The sequence below is a fragment of the Sorex araneus genome, chromosome X (assembly GCF_027595985.1).
Source record: "Sorex araneus isolate mSorAra2 chromosome X, mSorAra2.pri, whole genome shotgun sequence".
In the NCBI taxonomy this organism is placed as follows: Eukaryota; Metazoa; Chordata; class Mammalia; order Eulipotyphla; family Soricidae; genus Sorex; species Sorex araneus.
In genome coordinates, this window is record NC_073313.1 from 215,939,419 (window position 1) to 215,957,019 (window position 17,601).

The 17,601-nt window shown below is 33.6% G+C and overlaps 1 protein-coding gene across 2 annotated transcripts in view; it reads left to right on the forward strand.

The window, feature by feature from the left end:
* The window catches only part of ITPRID2 (ITPR interacting domain containing 2), a 40,268-nt gene that overhangs the window by 3,739 nt on the left and 18,928 nt on the right, over window positions 1–17,601 (forward strand). Inside the window, exons 3-10 of one of the 2 annotated variants that reach the window (XM_055121996.1) lie at window positions 659–708; window positions 1,568–1,624; window positions 3,676–3,715; window positions 3,799–3,897; window positions 4,951–5,159; window positions 5,929–6,623; window positions 12,806–12,878; window positions 17,465–17,553. In XM_055121996.1, coding sequence (XP_054977971.1) covers window positions 659–708; window positions 1,568–1,624; window positions 3,676–3,715; window positions 3,799–3,897; window positions 4,951–5,159; window positions 5,929–6,623; window positions 12,806–12,878; window positions 17,465–17,553 — 1,312 coding nt within the window. The remainder of the gene's footprint in view (window positions 1–658; window positions 709–1,567; window positions 1,625–3,675; window positions 3,716–3,798; window positions 3,898–4,950; window positions 5,160–5,928; window positions 6,624–12,805; window positions 12,879–17,464; window positions 17,554–17,601) is intronic. The other variant, XM_055121998.1, reaches the window with a different exon arrangement.

Below are 17,601 nucleotides of genomic sequence, written 5' to 3' on the forward strand. Positions count from 1 at the left end.
AAAGTTTTATATTTTAAAATATTATATGTGGCAAGTGTCAAAAAAAGAATTTTATCAAGGATTAATTCTTTAATTGGTTCTAAAGCTGATTTTGCAGTAAAATTCTTACAGAGTAAGATATATATTTTCAGTTTAAAAGAATAAAATCTCAGACTATCCATTTGCATATAAAAACTGCTGTAGTTAGGATTCAGAGGCACTTAAGTGGTACTTTGAAATACAAGTGATAGGTTTTACAAGTCAGCTTTAATTTTTGAGCCTTATTTGTATTAGACACTGACTTAAAGTTCATTAAGATAAAGTTTAGTGTAATTTTATCCACTCTTTCTAGGTAAGGGATTGAAGGGAGCAGTTCTTTAATGCCACTATCATTGTGTATGTGTGTGTAATCATTTTCTATTGCCATTCTTGGTCCTGTTTGCTGGAGAGCAGAATTGTGATTAAATCATTCCTGGTGGACTGCCTTGACGATAGGTATTTGCTTAGTTAGTAGGATATCACTTATGTAATCCACTTGCATTCCTTGTGTGTTTTGGGAGAAGAGTTAAACTATGATTAGAAGCTTGCTGAGCTGTAGCTCTTTAAATGGAAGGCTGTGCAGTGACAATGCTCCAGACAGCTTTTCAAGACTAAAGTATATATGTTTATGTGGTTTCAGTACGCCTTTGGGAGCCTCACTGGATGAGCAAAGCGGTAGTACTCTCAAGGGTAAGAGAAAGTTGACTTTCTAAATCTGTTCTTTATGACGGCCCTTAAAAATAAATGTGTATGTATATAAGTATAAAGAGATGTTCGTATTTATAAAATGTGCTGTTCTGAGGTAGAAGCTAAAAAGAAGAAACTCATAAACAGCTCTAAGTTTAAGTGAATTAGCAAACCTTTCTTCAATGAGACATTTGTTTTTATCATCCGATCAGATATTATAAGGACTGATTCTGGAAATATGTATACATAAGGAATATATATATACACACACACACACACATATATATATATACATATATATATATATTGAGCAAACTAGGTCAAGTTTCTTGTGGCCTTTCTCTGCTTACATTCACTGAAATTGCCACACCTGAAATGTTGCCACCTGTGCAAGACAGAATTCTAAAGTTCAAAGTACAACAAGAATGTGCAGGTAGTGGCAAGGCATATAAAAAATATTTGCAGTATCTGGAAAATCTTGTTTGTGTGCCTCACATAATAGGAGGGGGGTAAAAGTAATTACCACTGCTCCAGGGTTTTGTTTTCCATGAAACTCTGTTAAAGGTATTTTTTGTAAAATAATATTTTCAGAGGCATAATAAGTATGAAATAGCCTGTAGGTTGGTTCCTAACACTTTTCGTTGCTTCCAAACCATGGATTTTTTTTCTTTTATATCAAAGTAAAAGCATATAATGCTTCTTAAAATTAAATAATCAGAATAATATACTGATAAAAAGATTTCTACAATACTGTATGAAGCATTTTGTTTGGTCAAATTGTTTCAACAAAAACAATGATTTTTATATGGGGAATCAGGAAGAACATAAAACTTACAAGATGAATCTTGGATGTTTCTTTCAGGTGTATTTCTGAGAAATGGAGGAAGTTTTGAAGATGATTTGTCATTGGGTGCTGAAGGTATATGTTTTACATAACAGATTTTTATATAGTTACACAGTTAAAAAATGAGTATATTGAGTACTTTCAGGTTATAAGATCCTCAGAGTTAAATTTTAAAGGTCTTGAGAATGGCTCCACACTTTTTATAGAACCTTTCATATGTTAATGGTCTAGTTATATAGCCTATAGAATATATGTAGGAATTGCTCTGAAAAACCATTGTGAAATGTTCATATGTCTGTATTAGACTTAATTGCTTAAAGGAACTGTTTGAGTGCAAACAGTGGTGATAAAACTTTGGGAAGAATTGTCCTGCAGAAGGAAGGAAGCTTAAATATTTATACATGAGAAAACTAAATTGAAGCTTATTTTTAGTGTGAGGTAGCCTTATGTCAGACTCACAGCTGCAACTTATCTTTCTCTTTGCATTTAAGTGTTTTCTGTCTTTTCACTTCTTCCTCTTTTACTAGATTCTTATAAGAAGCCTAAGACAAAATAGCAAAGTTACTGGAATTTAATTAGACATTATGCTGCTGTGTATTTCATTATTATTGCATTAGCATTTTAAGAATGTATTGTGCTGTTTTCATAGTTATATAATCTTTAATGTGGATTCATAATAAAGCTTTATGCAATATAAAAACAAGACAATATTTAATCAGTATTTTAAATACTGTCTTTTGAAATTGTAGGGCAATTTATCCACTGATTAGATCACTCATCTTTTGTTGTTTAAATTTGTATGACATTATTAGGACTTAATAATGTTGGAAACTCTAAAAATTGTGTTTATAATAGTTCTTATTATTTCTGTTCATATGAGCTTTCCTGAAATAAAGTTTGTAAAAAGTTTAAATTTGTTGTTACCCAATTACTAAGCTCAGGATGTCAGGTAATTTTTTAAATGCACCTCAGTTAGTATAAATAGCACTTTTGGTATCTGCCTTTGTAGTTTCATAATACTGAATTGTTTTAGACTTTTTTAAATAACAGATTTGGGGTCACAGAAAAGTTGAAGGAAAGATACAGAGATTTTGTGTATTTTGTCTGCACTCATATATGCATAGCCTCTTCCATTATCAACATTTACCAGAGTATGTCATGAGTTAAAACTGATGAACTTACATTAAAGCATCATAAATATCCAAGTTTATCATAGATCCATGTTTCATTCTTGGACTTATACTTTCTCTGGGTTTTGAGAAATATGTAATGACATCCCCTCATAATATAGCATGTTTAAACTGCTTTGTACTTGTTCATTTATATTAACATTATTAAAGCCTGTTCATATTAAACAGTTTTTTGGTAATCAGGACCTAAAAAGGAATCTTGTAGGAAGCAGAACTATTGCATTGTTTCACTGAAAACTATTAGTTTGTTATTATTTTCCTTGAGTAAAAAAATCTGTTGAGTGCTGTATGTTAGATTATAAGTAAAATAATCTGGTAGACTGAAATAAATGTTATTGGTCTGAAAATATTAATTTTAGTAAAATATAAAGAAAAACAGCATTGACAATATTCATTTAGAACTTGTCAACTCAGGATAAAATTAAAAGGCAGTTTTAAAGAGAAAACTTGTAATGAGTAGAAAATTTTCAAAATACATTTATGAAAAAAGTAAGTGATGCCTAAATTATTTTTATACTTGAATAATGCTCAAATTATGTTTCACTTTAAAAAACTTTTACAGCAGCTTTTAAATTTAATAATAAAACTGTATATATTACTTATGATGTGCATAGCTTCCTACTGCATATTTTTAAGAAGTGGGAAGATATTTAATTGGATATCTATGTCTTTTTATTTTAACTACTTGGGTGGAGTAACTAGTTTTATCTTGCAAACAAAGAAAAACACTCTCCAAAACCAATTGGTTTTGTTCTTATCGATTTGTATATAGAGCATTACTTTAAACTATGCAGATTTAATGAGCCAAGATTGGAGTTTAGCATATTAAGCAATTAGCTATCGAATACTGTGACTAATTTTCTTCTTAATGATTGTATCGTAGTGATTACTGCCCTACTAACTGTTGTGATCTGCATTTACTCTTCTTACTTGTAGCCAACCAACTCCATGAATCTGATGTTCGAATTGAAAACTGGTACGTAGCTGTTTGTTCTCTTTCTTTTTAAAAATGAACATACATGACAATATGATTCTTATGTAAACAAATTTTGTTTATAGCAGTAATATCTTGGCCAAAGAAAGAAGACTACAGTTTCATCAGAAAGGGAGAAGTATGAATTCCACTGGATCTGGGAAAAGTAGTGGGACAGTCTCAAGGTAACATATTTTGTAATTATGGTGCAATTACTTTGTGTTTTGGTTGATCTACTCAGGTCAGTTTTTCAATCTTGGATTTGACCTGGCTGTATAAAGTCAGAGGAATCCTGTTTCATGAAGTTTGTTAAAAAGAGAATGAGATTGAAAGTAATGTTTAGTAATAAACATTTCTCGTTTAAGGCTAGATATTTTATAATAGATTTATTTTAACATTAAGATCTTTAACAAAATAAGCAAATGCTTGTACCTATGGATCCAATTTAAACTATGATCCAAAGTATTATATTGGATCTGATCACATTCTCTGAAGCAGTCAACATTTATCTTTATATAATAAGTTCCATCTCTAGCATTCTCATTTTCCTGTTTGTCTTAGGAAGCAAGGATTATCACTTAAGTAAGAGGGGGTGGTGAATGTTTAATTCTCAATATTAGTAGAGCAAAATTTTGCCTTTATCTGACATGTTCACCTCACTCCTCCTACTTCTTGAGTGGAAGAGTTTAGAGAAGATCTAGTAGAAGTAAGCTCCTCCTTTACTTGACTAAGATTAGTTTGGTTGTACCTTTATTCCTTCTTCCAGGATAGGCAAAGAGAAGCAGAAAAGTTTAGGTTCTACAGACTACGCCTCAGTACCAAAGTTCTTACAACTTCCTACTGTATTTTCTTCTTTAATTGTTTGTTGAGGTAGTTCTTTGGGAATCTCTTAAAATGACAAAAAAATTAAGGTGAGGAGTCAGAAATTTTACTGAATATGTTCTTAGGAGTTAATTCTTTACCCAATATACACAGATTGAGAGAAATGAATTCTTTAAGTATTGTGTATCACACTTTTAGAATGTATAAAGATGCTGAAGATACAGAAAAAAATTAGAAAGTTTATTGGAAAGTATAAGACAAAGAATAAGGAACTCCCTGTGTAGGGAGGAATTTAGACTAGGACTAAATTCCAGAAAAAAGATTTTATTACAGGAAAGTAAGAATATGAATTTATGTTGAGATAAGTCACTATAAACATTCTGTGTCTTGATTTTTTTCCTTCCTTTTTGTTGTAGTGTTTCAGAATTGTTGGAACTTTATGAGGAAGATCCTGAAGAAATTCTTTATAATCTTGGATTTGGACGAGATGAACCAGATATTGCTTCTAAAATTCCTCCCAGATTTTTTAATTCATCATCATTTGCCAGAGGGATAGATATTAAAGTATTTTTAAGTGCTCAAATGCAACGGATGGAAGTAGAAAATCCAAATTATGCTTTAACAAGTAAGGGTGTTTAATATTAGCATATTATTTAAAAAATAATAGCTAAATCAACATGGTCTTCTTTAATTTCTAGAACTAGTATTGGAAATTTAACTCTTGAGATGAATACAAAAGCATTTATTCTGAAGTTTTTACTCTGCAGAAGTTGTATACATTTTTCTTCCTCCTCAGTCCTTGGCTTTAAGTGTTGTCATTGTGTACTTGTAGAACCTTCTGCTTTTCCGGATTGCTCTTGCTCAAGAAGAAAAGGATTATTAGGATTGAATGAAATCAGTCAATTTTAGTGCTTTTTATAAATCTAAAATAGATGAATACTGTGCCTCATTTTATATCTTTAGTTATTTCTTATTATTGAACAGAAGTTTTAAAATGGGATCATTAGTCTTAAGAGATCATATATATAACCCTCAACCCCTATAAATTTGGTTACAAATATACATACACTTATGGATTCTTACCTAGGAGTCTTTAGAAATGTCTGTAGAATTTAAGACCTAAACACAGTTTCACAGATCAGTAGCTTGTGCTGTTTTATTCAGTATGATCATTCTGCTTTGTCTTTTCTGTTTTTTTAAAAATATATCTAATATCTCTTGATTAGAGTAAGTCTTTACTTCTGGAAAGAAGTTTTTAGTGTCATATAAGGAAAATATCTGATTTCAGAATTTTTATGAATTGTTATTAATAGTAATGGTCAAATAAATGTGCTTATATGTTATTTTATAGTAATGGTTTATGAATAAATACATATATGTTTTTGTTTTGGTAGGTCGTTTTCGTCAAATTGAAGTGCTTACTACTGTGGCCAATGCTTTCTCTTCTTTATATTCCCAAGTCTCTGGGACTCCTTTGCAGAGAATTGGAAGTGTGTCCTCAGTAGCCTCCGCTAAGGAGACAGATTCTCCTCCACCTTTAACCCGAAGTAACACTGCAAATCGTTTAATGAAAACACTATCAAAACTAAATTTATGTGTTGATAAAACAGAGAAAGGAGATGCTAGTAGTCCTTCCCCAACAATTGATAAAGGAAAGATTCTGAATGTGCCAGTGATTGAAGAGAGTGGCAATAAAAATGATCCAAAGGCTCAAAAAGTTATGAAGAAGAAAGATTCATCTTCTATGTTGGCTACAGTTACCGAAGAAGTATCAGGTAGTTCAGCATCTGTTATGGAGAGTGCTGACATTGATAGAGTTTCTGATGAAACAAATAGTAATTTAAATCAAGAAACTGAAAGTGAACAAAATAAAGAAACTCAAAGTCATGAAAATAAACTGGGAGAGGAATCTGTTATTATAGAATCTGATATAGGTAGAGGTTTCATTATATCCAGCCACCCGGAGCTAGGAAATAGCAGTGAGTTGAAAAGTGTTTCCACTCTTGAAAAAGAACCTTGTGTACCACTGACAATCCCGTCCATAAGAAATATAATGGCACAGCAGAAGGACTCCTTTGAAATGGAAGAGGTATGTAAAAAATTTCTGATTACTGTTTCAAATAATGAGTTGGGAAAATGTTGCTAAAAGTGTTTATTAAAAAGGAAAGCAACTAATACATTTATATTAGAAAAAGTCACAGTGGGATTGACCTGTCAAGATTTTTTTGTTTTGTACTTCATAAACTAAAAAGTGATCACAGGACTGTGTGATGCCAAAGTGTCTATGTCAATTTTTTCAGCTCCTCTAAATTCTGTCTACTTCTAATTCTTGAACTTTACCCCCCTTTCACTGTCAGGGTAGGTTTTGATGCTCCGAGAAAGCCCTGAGAGAGCATATTCAAATTCAGAATAATATTACATAATACTTAAAAACACAGATTCTGAAATCAAGTAGATTTAATATTCTAGCTCTGCTCCTGCATCGCTATGTACCTCTGTGGAGTACTACTAAAGAGTTGTGACTATAAGTGCTATAATGGGCAATTTTTTTTGAGGTTTAGTATAGTAGTTACAGTGTAGTAGTTTGTTATTATAGTATAGTAGTTTGTGGTAGTTTCAGAATCACATGCATTATTGTAGGGAATTGGAGGACAATTTTGTTTATATTTGAGTATCTCAGTGAATAAATGTTTTTAGTTTATTGCAAAGTTTGATAGTTTGACTTAACATTTTTAATTTTAAAGGTGGTTAAAAGTAGAGCAAGAGCAGCCTTTTGAAGGATTTCTTATTATTTTTAAGCTTAATTTTTCTTTATGTTTAATTCGTAGTATAATTTATATCATAATCAGAAAATATTTTATGATCACTAAACTTATTTTGTTCCGTAACACTGTTTCATTTCTTTTTAACTTTGTTTTGGTCTAAGTATTTCCTATTTTTCATAATTAAGGTACAGGTCCTTGCCTTTCATTTTAGTCTCTCTCCAATTCCACTGACATATAACAATGTTTTTCTTTTGGGGGAAGAGGGAAGGTGTTCATGCACATCCAGATGTGCTCAGGGCTTACTGCTGACTTGGTGCTCGAGGGACAGTATGGGGTGCCGGGGATTGAACCCCAGTTGGCCACATGTAAATCAAGCACCAGCCTCCTGTACTATATCTCTCTGGCCCCCAGTTTCCAACACAGGCCAGTGCTGCAGTGGGAAGGAAGCTAGTCTTGGCTCAGTACTCAAAGGAAGACTTACCTTGTGGTGTCAGGATTGAACTTGGGGAGCCCAAATGGAAATCATGCACTCCAGACCTTTGAGGGGCCTCTCTGATCCTAGTTTACTTGTTTGAATACAGTAAGAATATTAAAAAACTAAAATTATGCCATATACTGGCACTGGTGTCAGTGACTGATGAGAAGATACTTTTACATGCTGCTTTTAATTACTAGAATTCTTGAACTGTGAGCAAAAATCTTGATACCACACACAACATCTTTATACATTTATACAGTGCTATATAGAAATCCTTTGGCATCTTGATAACCTTTAATGATAAAACTATTTCTTTTTTTCTTTTGCTCCCTCTGCTGGCAGAAGTCAGTATTAAAGAAAGTAATGTGACATTGAAGCATTGAAGTGAACTCTATTTTTCAACGGCAAATGACTTAGGTGGTGGGAGAATAGTAGAATCTTTTTGTTTTTAAAAAGATTATATAGTCAGCCATGGTTGCATTAAGTCTAAGGAATTTTAAGTATAGTAAATGCTTGTTCTTCAGATATACTTAAAATATGGATATAAACCATATTTGTATGGTGTTTTTATTCCTTTGGGAATTTGAAAGAGAACATGTAGAACAATGGATAAAGAAGGGAAATTGTGTGTTTCTTTAATTTCCTCTTCGCCCAAGCATGATTTGAATCATATTGACATATGAAGAGAACAATCTTATTGGAGCAAACTTTTAGATTGTTGCTGTTTCTCTTTGGACTCCTCTCCCTTGAGGTTTGATTCCTGTTGGGACCTTCCTGTAAAAAAAAGCAAATAAATACGATTGAGTTCACACACTCAGTAAGCCAGTTCTTAAACAGGTGAACTATTTGCCAGCTACCTTGGGTAACTAGTAAGGGAAAGTGTTGCAGAGGTGACTTTGTGGCTGATGCTGCCCAATCTCTCTGAGGCAGGAGGTAAGATTTAACAGCAATCAAGAGCCTGGCGGGAAAACATTAAAGTAAATTGAGAGCTAATCAAATGACAGAAGTGAACTAGATCTTGGAAAATAAGAGTGATTATTTCCTTTATATGTATGTACATATGTGTGTCTGTGTATATCTATGCACGCGCGCACGCGCGCGTGTGTGTGTGTGTGTGTGTATGTGTGTGTGAGAGATGTCTTTTTCTTAAGACCAACAAATCTTTTTGGTTTAAAATGTAAGGGATCTAGGAGCAGTGGTGGAGAGACATTGACACTTGGGTGATGGATGTGGTGCAGTAACATTGGATGCCTAGAGCATACATTACGAACACTAAATCATGTATCTCAATTGTTTTTAAAGTTTGTTTTATAAAAGTTTAGTTTTATTGAATGGTCTAAGTGTTGAAAAAAAAGCCTATACTTGAGTGTTCTAATTTAACTATATGCTTTTTGAAGTTAGCAGGTATTTTGTCTATAGTAGAATATGAATTCCAGTGTGACTAGACACAGATGTGTGTTACCCCAAGACCCAATTAACTACTGTTTTGTTACTTGGTATTAATTGAAAGGTCTTTTAAGTTCACCTTTAAAAAAATTATGTACTTGACATTAAAAATAAGCCATCTATATATGTGTGTGAGAAAGGGTGAGATTTTAAATTTGAGTTTTCCTGTAGCACTGTAGCACTGTCATCCCATTGTTCATTGGTTTCCTCGAGCGGGCACCAGTAACGTCTCCATTGTGAGACTTATTGTTACTGCTTTTGGCATATCGAATATGCCACAGATAGCTTGCCAGGCTCTGCCGTGTAGGTGTGATACTCTCTGAAGCTTGCTGGGCTCTCCGAGAGGGCCAGAGGAATTTAACCCGGGTCAGCCGCATGCAAGGGCAATGCCTACCTATTGTGCTTGAGTTTTTCTAACAATGAAAGTTTGTAATTATATTGACAGGATCATAAACTAGCACATAAAATGATCTTGGAATTTGTTTTCAGTTTTCTCCCTTTAGGAATGAGCAAGGACTCTCCCTACCTATCCAGTCTTTCTGAGGACTTTATGTATTTTTTGATAAAGTGCCTCGCAGAGGGAGAGGGACAAGGGAATGTCAGCACAGTGGGTGGGTGTTAGTGAAGGGAGTTTAGGATGGCAATGAAAAATACTACAGTAAATATTTATCACTTTACTATTTTCAAGTACTTAAAATCACATTTTATATCTTCCTAAAGACCTGAGAGGTAGGACTTTGAATCTTGAATGTGCAGTTTAGAAGATAGATTATTACAAACAATGCAGATAGTTATCTAATGCCTTTAGACTAGTAAGTTGCATGAATGAGACTTGTATTGAGGTTTTTATACAAGCCTCCTACATTTTTTTGTTGTTTTGGCTTTTTTTTTTTTTTTAAATCCATCTGTGCTTGGGAACTGCTATTGAGTTAGGGCTTGCTCTGGGTTTTGTTAGGAATTGAACTCAGGACCTCATATCTGCAAGGCAAATAAATACTCTATCATGAGCCACATTTCTGATCCCAAACTAATTTTGACTACACTGCCAAATTGACTACAATTTCCAGAGGTCAGACTGGTTGATAGGGTCACACATTGAATAAGAACTCAAGTCACTTGATACATAGATAGCTTTATATTACTACTTTAATGCTTTTCCTAGAGTTTTTATTTTTAATGAGACATACTGAAAGTTCTCATTTTGATTTTTTTAAATACTTATATGTTTAAACTGCAGAGAACATTAACACGTTAACCTAACATTGAAACCATTCCACTTACTGCTACTCTGTAGGACACAATGCTGTTGTATTGTGTACAGATGATATATTTTAGTCAGAGTAAATGTTGAATTTGTTTAAAAAAACAACTGATGTAGGTGCTTGTCCTATAGCAGATTATTGATTTAAAGATGCATAGTGCTTAGTAACACTTAACTGACATAACCCAGTGTATAGCTTTTCTTTAATTATGTCTTCGTAAAACTTTAACTTCTCAAACACTAGAACAAGCAGTTTTGTTAAGTGTAATAGAGTTATTTTAAAATAGTTTTTATTATGAAAAGTTTCAGATTTAGCCCAATTAGACAAAATAGGATAATCAACTATCCAGTTGTCAATATTTATTGTTAATTTAATGAAAACTTTAAATAACTAGGGTTCTAATGGGAATTTGAATAGATCCTGAATAAGGAAGTCATGCCATAAAAATCTTAGTCCTATATTTGTCTTTTAATTTTCTGCCGTGCTTTGGATCTTATATTTGATCACCTTCCTTCCACATGTAAGAATAAAATAGGGTAAGCTAAGAAATACAGCCATTATCACTGACAGATCTGTTTCAGTTTTCAACAGATGATTGATCATTTTGCTGAATAAGTAGGAAGATGGAACCTGAGTTTGGTAGTTTTAGTGACGTCAACATTTCTGTTTTTTTTTTCCCTTAAGTGTTTTTTTCTTTCCATTTATTACAGTTTGTAGTGACTTTGTTTTATTTTGGCAGGCATGCATCTTGAAGATGTTGAGGATGCAGTCATTAAAATATTGTCATTTGGGGCTGGAGAGATAGCACAGCGGGTAGGGCGTTTGCCTTGCACGCGGCCGACCCGGGTTCAAATTCCAGCATCCCATATGGTCCCCTGAGCACGGCCAGGGGTAATTCCTGAGTGCAGAGCCAGGAGTAACCCCTGTGCATCGCCAGGTGTGACCCAAAAAGAAAAAAAAAGTAAAATATTGTCATTTTATAACTGATTTTATAAATTCAAAGAATAGAATATATAATTCTGTATTTCAAAAGAAGCATCTACTGATTTGCTTATCATAATACTATGCCAAAACTGAGATTTGTAGAATATAATTGAAGAGACATTTAGATTTCAGTCTCTTTTTTTTTTTTAATCCCTGGTACTTTCTGAAAACAAATACTTTGAAGCAAACTATGGCTCAATAGAACTAATAATAGATCTTTTGTTGATATAAAAAGAAAATGTATTTTGTTTCCTTATACACAAAACAATGGTTTTCCTGTTCAACATGTTTTTCCTGTTTTAAAGAATATATTATATTTTTTCAGTAATAATAAAGAATAGTAAAATTATTTTACACGTGATTTATAGGTGATGGTTTTAAATGGCCAGTGTGCTTTTAGTTTTTTTTTTTTTTTTGGGTCACACCCAGTGATGCTTGGGACTGGCTCTGCACTCAGGAATCACTGCTGGTGTTGCTGGGGGGGCTACATGGGATGCCCAGGTCGGCCAAGTGCAAGGCAAAAGCCCTACTTGCTATACTATCGCTCTGGCCCATGTGCTTTTAATTTTCAAAAAATGCTTAGACTTTTTTTTGAGTTTCATGGAACTATGTAGAACAAACCTATCACAAATCAAATCAGATTTTTTTTTTTAACTTGAATAACATGCTTTTTACCTTTGAACTGTTTCATGTTGGTCATTCCACTTCCTTATCTGTGAGCTTTTCTCACTCTTGAATGAATTCATTGCTAGAGAGCTACCTAAAACCTTCTTGCTTTTTAATTTGCTTAAGGTTAAAAGTCTTCCTTTGGGTATTTTACCAGGATGTTACTTTAAATACTAATCATTAATTAAAGGATAAATGTTGTAGATTAATAATATCCCTGCCAAAAAGCTTAATCTTAAGAGTTGGATGTTAGAACAAAGTATGTGGGTGGGGACTGGAGGTATACAGGGGGTAGTGTGTTTGCCTTACACAAGGCTGACCTGGTTGGATTATGGCTTCCCATATGGTCTTGAATCTCTGCACTCAGGGATCATCCCGAACCTGCCAGGGCTCGAGTAAGCCGTAAGCACCACCAGTTATGGCCACAAGACAAAACAAAAGAAAATATTGGGGCAAGATGTGGCAAAGAAGGAGTCTGAAATTTTCCAAATCATATAATGCTTTCTGTAGGACTGAGCTGCACATTTCAGTTAACGGTGAATGAGAGTTTCTTTTTCACCATATCCTCAAGTTTTGGTAGACTTTCAGATGTGTTTGGTAGATGATTGTCAAGAGGTATTCTTCTTTGCTATTGATTCTTTTAGCTTAACTACTTAAAATTCTTTTTTAGGTTCAAAGTACAGAGGGAGAAGTTCCTCACGTTCCAGCCAATTACCAGCTAGGTCTTAACAAATCGAAGAGAGGTAAGTGGACAGGTATCCTCTCATTCCTGAGCAAAATATTGTCAAAGTATTTTCAATTGATTTTGAAAAGGAGTATAATCTGTCAGTATTTTTAGTACCTAAATAAAGAGAAAAATGATAACATGGGTAAGCAGGCTTCTCTATGGCTGGTTATAGGATGTTTGGATTTTCTTGAAGACTGAATATTATATAAAGAAGTATATATAAAGAAGTATCTATTTCCTTGGGCTGGAGTGATAGCACAGTGGCAGGGTATTTGCCTTGCACACAGCCAAACTGGGTTCAATTCCTCCACCCCTCTCACAGAGCCCGGCAAGCTACCGAGAGTATCTTGCCCATGGTATCAAGCTACCCATGACGTATTCGATATGCCAAAAACAGTAACAAGAAGTCTCAAAATGGAGACGTTACTGGTGCCCGCTCGAGCAAATTGATGAGCAATTTGGATGACAGTGACAGTATATTTCCTTATATAATATTATATAAAGTAAGAATTTGGTTATTCTCATGAGAATATGAGAGAATATGAGAATATTCTGATGAGAAATGACTTTCTCATACAGTGCTGTATACTCTAAAAATAGGGTTCCTAGATACAACACACAAATATGCAGGAAACCACAAATTCCTTAGCAATAGTTAAATAGTTAAATTTCAAACTATAGATCAAAGGTGAGTGGTTGTAGATAGGATCCTACTCTTGAATTATTAATTAATTGACCAAGAACCTTTGAATCCATTCCTTTCATTTTTAACTTGTAATGGAAAAAAAAAATACCACGTCTGGTCTTTCTTAATTTCACAAACTATTTGAGATATAGTTAGGAAGTATTTCAAACTAACAATAGGACTATTTTTTAAACTTTGCACATTCTGAACCACACAGCTTTTGTTTTATAAACAAAATCTTTATAGATATGCTTTTAGAATAGAAAAATTGTATTTTATTTTCTGATCTTGACTTCATATGAAATAACTTACATATAGTTCTTCCTTTATTGCAATATAGAACTTAGAAATTATTAAGACCTCCTCTTAATAGAGCATTACACCTTTCATTAGACATAAAATGAACTTTTCTATTTAACTTTCTTCTTGTAAGTCTATAAATACATGCTTGTATTTCTGAATTATAAGGTAGATTTAATAGTCATTTAGGACTGTTTCAATAGATAGACAGATCGGAAGATATTGAAAAAGCAGCTTGCCTTGTGGCAAAGAGGCATAAAAACCATTACTTTTAGATCTTTAAGTGGTGGATATTCACATTTAGATTTCTTGCTCTCTCCTATATCCATATTTGTTCATCCATATCTTGTCTGTTATTTCTATAGGGCATGAGTAAAAATTTTAACATTTTTATGAATTACTTTTTGAAAAAAAATAACTAAATTTTGTGTGCATGAGAGAATAGCAATATTTTAGTTATTTCTAAAATACCCTCAATATTTAGAAATTTTGACAATGTGATATGCAAGTATTTTAGTAATTGTAATTGCAGGATTAGAATCACTTGAATTATATTCCTTTCATAAATTTAGTAAAACTGCATATAATGCTTGTGAGGCAGGCAGGTGGATGGTTAAGGGCCCCTAGCCCACCGGCATCACATGTTTGAAAATACTTAACACTTCAGTAGTACTGTCATCCCGTTGCTTATCGATTTGCTCGAGCGGGCACCAGTAACATCTCCATTGTGAGACTTGTTACTGTTTTTGGCATATCGAATACGCCACGGGTAGCTTGCCAGGCTCTGCCACGTAAGCAAGATACTCTCTCGGTAGCTTGCCAGGCTCTCCGAGAGGGATGGAGGAATCGAACCCAAGTCGGCCACATGCAAGGCAAACCCTACCCACTTAGTAATAGTATTTAATCTGGGATTTACTAGCTGAAATCGGAGAAGGTAGGTGTCCTGTTACAAAATAACATTCATTATCTCCTGTTGATATTTTTTTCAACATTTTTCTATGTACAGAAAACAAACAGTATTTTATTTAGTATAACAATATATAGAAAAAAAACCCTCTCGCCCCTCCCATTATTAATGATAGAATAAAAACTTCCAGATTATACTTAGTTTTCACTTAATTTCACTTCTTAGTATTTTGAGCTTTTTTTGGGGGGGTAATATTAGAAATATCTTACTAAGTTAATAACTCTTCTTTACAATTGAGATGTAATATTTTTAGTTTCATATTTTTATGTATGCAATTATGTTTTTATGAGATTGAAATGTCTCATTATAAAACTGAATTGTGTTCTATCATTCAAAGAGAATATGTCCATTTACATTCCCTTGTGTTCCTAGACAGTATTATTCAGTTTTGGGAGGTGAAATTGTTGCTTATAGTGATAAAGCAGAAACGTGAAGCCCTACCCCTCTGTTTACTGTTTTAGGATCCCTGCTCTGAAGTATAAGCAGTCTGCAGTTTGCTCTAATTTAACTTGTGTGAATTTAATCATTGAAAGTTGCACCCACTGCACATGCTATAAACATGTGCCATTCTTTTTTTTTTTAAGGCTATTTTTTTTAACTTTTTTTTTTTTGTTTGTTTGTTTTGGGTCATACCCGGCAGTGCACAGGGGTTACTCCTGGCTCATGTACTCAGGAATTACTCCTGGCAGTGCTCAGGGGACCTCATGAGATGCTGGGAATCGAACCCGGGTCAGCTATTGCTCCAGCCCCTATGCTGCCATTCTTAACAGAGAGAATCTGAGTAGGACTGGTCACTCTGGCTTTTCTGTGCTCCGACAATAGAACTGCCCTTTGCCCAACCATAGGGGCAGTTTCTCAATTTAAGTGAGCACTTAATTTTGTTGCCTTAAGGAGATAGTTATACTTGATTCATTCAGCAAACATGTTTTAATTGTTAGCTTCTTCTAGGTAATGGAATACAAAGAAAAGTAATTAAGGTCCTCTGCTTTCAGGAGGCTCATAGTCTGGTTTTTTATTTGTATGTTTTTAAAATCCTACAATCCCATAGTTATGGTGATAATTGCTATGAGATAAGATATTAATCATTTTCTCAATGAGTCTTTAATATGTAATTGATACAACTTCTTTTAGTTGTTTCAGTTCCATTCTGTTATTCATAAGGAATATACATCAGTTCCTTATATTTCATTATACATATCTTTAACTTTTAAAACTTACAGAGTAATTACAGGATTAGTCTAAGCTTTTAATTAAAAAATAATTTCATTTGGACCTGTGATAGTACAGTGGGGAGGGCTCTTGCCTTGCATGTGGCCAACCGGGTTCAATCTCTGACATCCTATATGGTCCTCCAAGCACCGCCAGGAGTGTTTCTGAGTCCAGAACCAGGAGTAACCCTTGAGCATCACCAGGTGTAGCCTCCCCCCAAAAAAAAACAAAGAAAAAATAAAAAGCTAATTTCATTCTATGAAACTTTTAACTTGAGGCTTCAGTGAGATGTTTTAAATTCAGGTAAATTTTAAAGGCTTTTGGTTTCAGACATAGTAACAGGATTTGTATATCATTGCAATCTTAAGTGAATGTGGAAGTGGTAAACACAGTCTGTTTAACCTTTTGCTTTTGATCTGTGGAACTTGACTTTTCATGGGTCTTCTCTTGAGAATATAAGAGTTGCAGACTCATCCCTCTTGGTGCTTGTGCCATAGGTATGTGTGTGATCTTAACTTGTCTAAGTTGGTTTCTCATTTGTTTGCTTTGGGGCTACACCTGATTGTGCTCAGGGCTTACTCTGGCTCTGTGTTCAGGGATCACTTGGGATGAGAGACCATTTGGGATGTGAGGAACCGAACTCAAGTCGGCTGTGTGCAAGGCCAATGCTCTACTTGCTGTATTACCTTTCAGGCCCCTGAATTGACATTTTATTTGTAAAAGTTACGTTATATAAACTAGGAATTAAAAGTTTAGGGTAACAAAATACAGAATTTTTAGACATTGATCTTGTTAGTTGAACCTGTTTGAATTTCATGTAGTTTTTATAAAATAATTGTTTTATACCTAAGAAATATTTGCATTATGTTCAAAAATCAGAGAACTTAAGTAACATTGTATACAAATTATTTAAATTTTTAGCCTTAATAGAATTCTTATTTAGAAGATAATAGAAGTTTCTATACTCTACATTTAAATTTTTTATTTATCTACTGATTACCGTAACATTTTCATAATGGAAGTGATTTTACTTTGGAACTTTAATTTTTAAGAGCCATTTTTAATTTTCACTCTTGTCTAAGACATTAATTGGGCTTACCCAAATTCATTATGATTTGAGCTTAATTAGCAACGAAACAGATTCTCAAATAAATATGCCAAAAACAGTAACAATAAGTCTTTCAATGAGAGATGTTACTGGTGCCCGCTTGAAAAATCCATGAGCAACAGGATGACAGTGACAGTGATGTGATTCATTGTTTTTGTTCAAATTCAGGTTACTCTCTCTGTTCTGAAACCATATTTTACATAAGAGATGCCTGTTTCTCTTTAAGAAGGAATCGTTGTATATCATATATTTGTTGGGAATCATATCTGTAATAATACTGTTCACACTGAAGTAATGCTTAGCAGTTTTATAAAACTACATTTCTATTGGTAGATCATCTGTTACGTACTGCAAGTCAGCATTCTGATAGCAGTGGTTTTGCAGAAGATTCAACAGACTGTCTCTCCCTCAATCACCTCCAGGTAAAATTTCCTACTATAGTAAACATTTTGGTACATTTCCTATCTAGG